Source organism: Miscanthus floridulus, chromosome 3 (genome assembly GCF_019320115.1).
Source record: "Miscanthus floridulus cultivar M001 chromosome 3, ASM1932011v1, whole genome shotgun sequence".
In the NCBI taxonomy this organism is placed as follows: Eukaryota; Viridiplantae; Streptophyta; class Magnoliopsida; order Poales; family Poaceae; genus Miscanthus; species Miscanthus floridulus.
Window position 1 is genome coordinate 46,279,513 of NC_089582.1, and position 8,420 is coordinate 46,287,932.

The 8,420-nt window shown below is 40.6% G+C and overlaps 1 protein-coding gene and 1 non-coding gene across 2 annotated transcripts; both read right to left on the reverse strand.

Moving 5' to 3' along the window:
• Positions 1 to 2,114: 2,114 nt before the first annotated feature.
• TRNAS-CGA (transfer RNA serine (anticodon CGA)) lies at positions 2,115 to 2,196 on the reverse strand. Its single transcript has one exon. It is a non-coding gene; the product is annotated as a tRNA-Ser (tRNA).
• A 177-nt stretch (positions 2,197 to 2,373) lies between these two features.
• Positions 2,374 to 7,879, reverse strand: LOC136545635 (prohibitin-2, mitochondrial-like). The gene is made up of 5 exons (XM_066537638.1): positions 7,567 to 7,879; positions 4,360 to 4,476; positions 3,415 to 3,585; positions 3,088 to 3,300; positions 2,374 to 2,819 (listed from the first exon to the last, which is right to left on the reverse strand). The coding sequence occupies exons 1-5, from the start codon at positions 7,738 to 7,740 to the stop codon at positions 2,625 to 2,627; spliced, it is 870 nt and encodes a 289-aa protein (XP_066393735.1). The 5' UTR covers positions 7,741 to 7,879; the 3' UTR covers positions 2,374 to 2,624.
• Between the last annotated feature and the right edge of the window lie 541 nt (positions 7,880 to 8,420).

Here is an 8,420-nt window from a genome sequence, read left to right on the forward strand (position 1 = left end):
ACAGTGTGTTTAAGTCGTGATAAAGTGGAAACCACACGCTTGCCATGGGAGAGTAGTGAGGAGAAGCAGCGGAATGGGTGCGGTATCTTGCTTAACTCATAGAGGACGTGGTCCTGTGCTTTAAATTATGTTTACTAACCTGTCGAGGAATGCAAGGGAGTTTTGGTCTCTTGGAGGCAGTCACGTGAGGGTTAGCATGGAGAGACGCGATACAAACAACATGATATAGTGTTTGCCTAAACTCGTTTAAATTGTCGTCTACATGTATATAAATGCTAAATTATGGCCTTATGGGTATAAATGTAGTTTATACCCTAAATGGTCAAAAAAATATTTAAATGGTGTGTTTAAACATAATTTAAACTTGTTTAAATACTAGTTTGGGTGTTTAAATGACAGCATTGGCGATATAAAACCAACTTGTGGTAAAACTAATATTTGTCGTGCTTGGCTCATAGAGGCCGTTGCTTATATATCATGTTTGCTAAGCTAGGGGCATGGGGGGATAAATTTCTTCTCCCGTTACAGGTTATAACACAGGGCACATGTTTGGTACGAAATAATAAAGAAGTGCCTTGATATAATAAAGAAGTGTCTTGATAGCAAGATTATTCACAATCATATCTGCATGCACAACTATGAATGCGTCCACATAATGCCTCGCCTACTTGAATATAAATACACGTACAACAAATGTTTGCAAACAAAAGATGATAAATTTGAAGTTATTCTTCGGTAAGGCTATTCTACAGCTAGCCACAGAATAACTTATTCTATGGTCACCTTGATTTACGATAATGTTTGTACCAATTTACGATAATGACAATACACATTTATGATACATGGGTTACTATGATTCAAGATGATACTTACCATAATGCTATAGTAAATCACTTATGAGGGAGTTATCATAATCTCATAAATTAGTATAGTAATTATCGTAACTCAAAGTGGCCACAGAATAACTTATTCTACGGCCAGCTACAGAACAGTACGTCTATACGGTAAGGCTATTCTGCAGCTGACCACAGAATAACTTATTTTATGGCCACCTTGATTTATGATAATGTTTGTACCAATTTACGATAATGACAATACACATTTACGATACATGGATTACTATAATTCAAGATGATACTTACCATAATGCTATAGTAAATCACTTACGAGGGAGTTATCATAATCTCGTAAATTAGTATATTAATTATCGTAACTCAAAGTGGCCACAAAATAACTTATTCTGCGGTCAGCTATAGAACAGTACGTCTCTATATACACACACACTACTAGGGCACCCTTTCTTTGGAGCTGACTTCAAAAACCTCATACAAAACTTTTAGCTCGCTCCTCGCAAAAACAAAATAAAACAGAACTTTTAGCTCAGCCCTGAGTATCATGTGCGTGGAATCACAATTAGTGCGGCAGAACGGCTTCCAAAAATCACAATTAGTTCGTCCGGACTTCAAACAGGACGAACGGTATATGTTTTTCGAGCAGCTCGATAAGAGAAACGCAATGGTCCAGTCCAATCTTGCATTTGAAGAACTTGTCCAAACCGGCATGTTTGGAAACCGACCAGGCCGGTTTCGGCTAGGCCAGCAACCCCCGAATCGTTGTTTTTCTTTGTCCGGGTTCTAAATGAGATGATCCAAATATGTTTTCTGACCATCTTGACGATACAAACATGATGGTAGAGTCCATTATAAACTTTGACCACTTTTGGTTGTCAACAAATGCTTTTTTATTGTATTTGTAGAATTGTAAACTCTCCTACAAGAGCAACAAGAACTTTCTAGCCCCTTGTGAGCTAGAGTACTGGTAGAAAACGGAGGGTTAACAATTTTTAATGCCAACACATATGGAGTAGTTAAATCAGTTACATGGATGGATTCGATGAAAAAATACATTGGCATAGATAGATATCATAAGCATGCTGGAGAGATTATAAGCAGCTACATCTTGCCCGAGGGAACAGTGTCATGGGTCCCTATGCATGTGAAAAAAAAACATTATCAAATCCAAAGAAGATTAACTTAGCAATAATTAAGGTTAATAGAACTGTAATAAAGTTACTGGTAAAATGTATCCTAGTAAGTTGCAGGAAAAAGGAAAAACGTCGACAGCAGGATTCGAACCTGCGCAGGCAAACCCCAACAGATTTCGAGTCTGTCTCCTTAAGCACTCGGACATATCGACAACTCGTTGTAGTTTAGCATTTCATATCTCTTATAACAATGTATTATTCCGTAGTACCCTAATCTCCAAGGTAATCGCACGTCTCCCATTCGTCTTATGCCAATCCTACATCTCTTCCAAAGCGAACGTTGGAATAAATATTACTGTAACAATAACTAACCCCCAAGGGCAACAAAATCATGCCAACCATCTCGTAAATTAAAATAATTGAATTTGTTCTTTATTATTGAACTACCTCATGATACAGTCACGTTTAAACAAAACCTGCCCAGCTTGGCTGCCTTCGAGCACATACTCGCCGTGTTCAACATCAGATAAGACTGGCGAAACTACATCCAAAACCGAGCGTTCCTCACAATGTCTGGTACAAAGGCATCCCACTACTGACTAATAACTCAGAAGAAACGGGGGCATAAAATGTGACATCATCATTTCTTCTGCTTGCTCGATACATTCAGCTGCTGGAGGTTGAGCAGCAGGTCGTTGGAGTCCAGGAACACCTTGTTGGCCGAGGCCGAGATCGTGTGGGAGATCTCCCTTGCAGCTTCAATCTGCCTCAGGGCAAGGAAGGCAGGGTTGTTCGCGATGGCTTGACCAATCAGCTCCGCACTCTTAGCCTCTCCCTGTACACAACAGAGACCCAGAAGCAAATAGTGTTTCAGAGCAGCAAGGTTCAGCTCAACACAATAACATCAACAAGGATACTAGTACAGTATAGGAATAAAATCTGTTTTGTGCTTTTTACTGCCAGCTCAGCAGCTTGACAAGACAAATTGAAAATAGCATGAAGGCAGTCTAGAGCTAACTCAGCAATAGATCTTATGATGCAACCAAAATCATTACAATAACTGCTTATAGTACTCTCATTTTGCTTCATAATTGGTTTCTTACCTGAGCCCTGATAATTGCACTTCTCTTATCTTGCTCAGCTTTCTCGACAATGAACTTTGCACGCTCAGCTTCCTGTGCAGCAACCTGCTTGGCTTCAATGGCATGAGTGAACTCCTTCCCAAAGCTCAGGCTTGTGATGGAGACATCATCGAGAGCAATGTTGAAGAATCTAGCCCTCTCAGTCAGTATCTTCCTAATCTCCCTACTCACAGTCTGAAATTGGTGGCAGAAAAGAATAAACAGAAGCGCTCTTAAGTATTTACTAGTAACTTCTTTTTCGAAATAAAATATAGGTAATATACAAACAAAAGATATGTTCAATCATACCTCTCTCTGTGTGATCAGCTGACTAGCATTGTATTGAGCAACAACAGCTTTCAGTGTTTCGTGGATGATTGAAGGCAAAACTCTCTCATTGAAGTTCTCCCCCAGAGTTCTGTAGATATGTGGTAGCCTCTCTGGCATAGGCCTTGTGAGGACACGGATACCAATTTTCACCTGCCAAGATAAAGAACAGGAGAGATAAGTATCTCAAAATATTAAATGAATCCCTGTGATCCAAATCATCATAAAAAAATCCACACAGCACCACATGGTACGGAATGAATTGCCTGATTAATGATAGCTCCTATTTCCGAATAAACGTATACTATTTCATTAACCAGGGTGATAGAAACTAGTAAAATCAAAGGTGCCACATCTTAAATTACATATAAGAACCAAATTCTAGCATTCTACAGAGTATGATAAACATACTGTAGAGCAATTCATCATCATACAGAAAGGAGGATTGGAATACCAATAATAATACTCCAGGCGAAAAGGTAACTAAAATAAATGCAGGTAAATGAGCATGCAAAATATATATATGGCCAAAACGGCAATATATGGCAATGATCAATATTTGTCAAAACCGCAAGGTGTTCTGAATTTATCAGCTTCATTGGTCACAACTTTTGCATGAAAATATTTCAATGAAAATTGCAGAAACTACTGGTGCTGAAATAATCATAACAGCCAGTAGCAGCTATTAGGGGATCAAATGAACAATAAATCAAGGAAGAAACAGGTTTGTTGGCCCAAATTTCAGCTGAACAATCAGCAGACAGCAACGTTTACACTGGAACTAAAGACAGGGTCCAAATCATGAAGAATGGTAGGCTGGAAGAATTGAACTGGAAGTGATGTGCATATTTAACAACTAAACACAGGCTCCAAATCATGAAGAATGGTAAGCTGGTGGAATCGAACAAAAGTGATGTGTATACTTACCATCTGAAGATCCCGGCTCCCGGAAGTACTCTCAACAAGATTCGGTCGAGCACGGACATCATAAATGATTGGCCGTTCAAACCATGGAATCATAAAGTGAGTCCCTTCAGGGTATACCTGCATATAGAAATTGTTTGGTGTAAATTGAACTGGTTCATTGTCTAGGGGGAAGGCAAACTTAAGGATAAATATTAAATAGTAACCCCAATCAACAAATGCCCTAAAAAGTCAAATTGTACAATAAGAGTTTTTCACTAATTCAAACAATTGTATAAGTACATCAACAAGTTTTGATGCACCAAAATATATCAAAATTGACAAAGGACTACAAATAAAGGTGCACAAAAAAGATCAACACTCACAACCTACTTGGACAGGTAAATGTTCTGGTTCAGTTTTGAGATTTAAAGTGATTAATCAATATAAAAAAGCTGAGCATGTCTCAGATAGGCATGCTTCTATATCAAAACAAGATATTGCAAGCTGAATGTCATGCTTTATGCATCCAAACTTTCATATTATACCTATACAATTATATGCCCATTCAAGCAATCACATCAAAATATACTAATATAGCTAAAACTTTACGCTAATTACATAGGCCTGAAATACACCTTCTGGTGTATGACACCAAGGCACACTGTTAATAAATCAAGTTATTTGTGATTACACACGAGTCAAATCGAAAAACATGCTTTGTTAGCTTAGCTCTTCATTCGAGCTAACAATGAATAAGCATGCACACAAAAAAAATTTGCAATAAGAAAGAGAGAAGGGCAGGCCTGGTGCAGTGGTGAGAGCTGTCTCACTGAGTCACCAGGTCGTGGGTTCGAAGAAGCCTCTCCGCAGATTTTGTGGGGGAAAGGTTTGTCTCGGTTTATCCCTTCCCCAGACCCCACTCATGTGGGAGCCTCCGGCACTGGGTCTGCCCTTTTTAAAGAGAGAACAATAGCAAAATTTTATTGTGCCAAATTGTGGCAAAAAAAACATGTAGAATTTATAAAGTTTGCATCAGTTCTCAAAACATAAAACTCACTAGCAAGTTGATTGTGCACGGACAATAATCAGTGAAAAATAATTATACATAAACCTCCATTCATTTCTCCCCTTGAAACAAGACTAGCACCAAACAAAACCTAATGTGTTTCATGGCATTATGATGGGGTAAATTCAAACTATCACATCAAATATGTTGTAAATACTTGCCAGTATTTCACAAGAAAGTGAAGAGTGTTCAGGGATAAAAAAAACTGCATATATCAAGAATCAGCAAAATAACACATATGTCCTTCCCCTCAAAGGATATCTAAGGCCAAGATACTACAATTTTTTTGTCAAAGAATTAATGTTTAGTCATTCAGTACGCACCAATAACACCTCTTGCATTTTCAAATTACAAAACCTAATCGGATGCATCCAGAAACGTTGCAGGTAAATGGCATCGCCACAAAACAACCTTTCATATGCAAACCATGATCTAGAAATTTATCTGGAATAAAGCATTTCAATGAAGTCAATAACTTTGACATTTGAATCATATATATAGGTAATATAAATATAAATACAAATCTAGTAGATTCTCATCTAATCAAGTGAATATTTTTTTTTTGAAAGATAAAGAGCATCAAAGAACATTGTCATAGGTCCAAACAGGCCCAGCAGCGGTGGGTCCAGAGAGGGGCCAGGGCCAGCCTATCCCTGGCTGACCGCATGAGGGAGGCTAGAGTTAAGTTTGCTTACGAACAAGTCATAGGGATTATAATAAATACGGGGGACATGTACTCATATCAATCAAGAAAGACAGAGAGGATTATTCCTTAGACTCTCCTGCTCCCTAGCCCCCTTGCACCGACCCTCTTCCAGCGCTGCTGCTGGCCTCCCCTTGCAAGTGGCCTGTGGCCTGTGGGAAACCACGGGCCGGTGCCGCCTCCCAATTCCCCCTCTTCCTACCGCCTACAAGCTTAGCAGTCCACCTCCCACCAACATCAACCCATTACAAGCATACAACAGTTAAACTAACATATCACAGAAATTAAAAATAGAAATGTTTCTGTATTCATCATGGTTAAGGAAATCACATGAAAACCTAGGGTTCAATTACAACACAGAAGGCACAAATGCATAGAACCATAGACACACATTGATATGGATTGACGGGAGTAGCAGGAAGAACCCTTTCGTCCGTAGACTACTTCTTAGGTTCTCCTTGCTTGATTACAATCAATACCAGGTTCTCTCTTTTATAGAGATGACTGACTTGACTCCTAAGGAAATATCCTAACCAAATCAATCTAACTTATCCCTTTCCTAACAAACCAAATCAATCTAATCTAGTGTGCTGGGTACTTGCCATAACACACGTCCACATTGATACCTTCGATATGTGATTGCACTTGCCCATGACAAAGTTTCTATTTTAAGAGATGTAAAGAATGGTGAAGCAAACCATGGACCTTTCTTGTAGTACATCCACAACAACTAAGCTCATAACACAATACAGCAGCTAGTTCCAATTTCTAATCAATTTTTAGGTAATTCAACACAGCAAATTTTAGAGCCGCCCACCTACCATAACTGTCCAAGTGGGATAGCATACACATTGTTATATTGCATTCAACAATAAAGATAGCAAGCATTTCAGAGAGTAGATGTCAAAACAGGAACAAGAATGAAGAAATCACTACTGGTGTAGTACAATTTGGAAGCACCCTTGTCGATCTAACAAGCACACACACCTCATGTTTTGTTTTGCCAATTGTTGTACACGATTTGTATCTAATTTAAGGGGTATGTGCCCAAAAATCTCAATAACATCCTGGACTGCAATTCACGGAAGCACAACATATCCACATTTCACCGACAACAAGAAGATGCCAGTACTGCTGACAATTTGACAAGTTGGTACGGCCGCGCATGCTATGTGTTCCAGACTCCCAGAATTTTTTTATACAAAAGTAACAAGCATGGTTATCTCAGATTTACTGGGGTGCGCGTAGAAATCCAAAGAAATCTTCTAAGGGAGACGAAGCTAGGATAAAGTTCATCGCAGCACAGCGTCCACAGCCACATTCCTCTCCCAATCGCACCCGCAAGACTACCCAACCAAACCGCTTCCCCCGGAAACAACCAACCACCGGACACCATCAAAACAGATAGAAAATGGGGGGTGGGCAGGGAGAACGGGATGCGCGCCCGCGGAGCCCAGACCTTGTCCTTGATGCCCTGGATGCGGTTGAAGACGATGGCGCGGTGTCCACCCTCGACGTTGTAGAGGCTGCTCATGGCGGCGTACACGGCGGCGCCGCCGAGCACGGCCACCTTGACCAGCGCGCTGGCCCCCGGCGGGGGCACCGGAATCCGGCCGCCGCCCTTCACGTTCATCCTCGCCGCGCCTGTGGGGGCCGCCGGAGACGGAGGAGCTGCTGTGGTGGGGAGGGAGGAGCACTGGGGGGCGGCGGGGCGGCTAGGGTTTTTGTGGGTTGACTAGAGAGGAATGGGGAGGGTGCGCGCTTGTGATGAAGGGCGGCGGGTGATCGGGGCCTTTGGATTTTAAGCGGACGGTGTGGCGGAGCAACGGGGAGTGAGTCGCTTCTTTCCTGCACGGCAAGAAAAAGGAAGGAGGACCCTCTGGTGGCCTGGTGGTGTCCTTCGATCACTGCCGTGTCGGACCCTCTGGTGGCCTGGTGGTGTCCTTCGATCACTGCCGTGTCGGTCCACGCCGCGGCGCTTTGAGATGGGTTTCTGTCTTTGTGAGCCTGAGCGTCCTCCACGACACTATCCGACGCGGGCTCCTCCAACGATGCCATGCGTAAAACACAGTCAAAATATATATTATTACTACAAACGTTATTATATATATATATATATATATATATATATATATATATATATATATATATATATATATATATCGAATCAGGATTTTGGGCATAAAAATTTCACTGACCCGTCAGAAGGGACCCTATATATATACGTGTGTGTATGTATGTATATATATATATATATATCAAATATCTATAGTTTATATATAGTTTGAAAACCAAATACCTGCCAAAATATTT

Bases quoted from the DNA above. Each gene is read 5' to 3' on its own strand.
- LOC136545635 (XM_066537638.1), bottom strand. From the start codon at position 7,740: ATGAACGTGAAGGGCGGCGGCCGGATTCCGGTGCCCCCGCCGGGGGCC. The intron at 3,301-3,414 runs GTATGATTGAAC...CACCAATTTCAG, and splicing joins AGCTGATCACACAGAGAGAG to ACTGTGAGTAGGGAGATTAG. The intron at 2,820-3,087 runs GTAAGAAACCAA...TGTTGTGTACAG, and splicing joins GTGCAATTATCAGGGCTCAG to GGAGAGGCTAAGAGTGCGGA.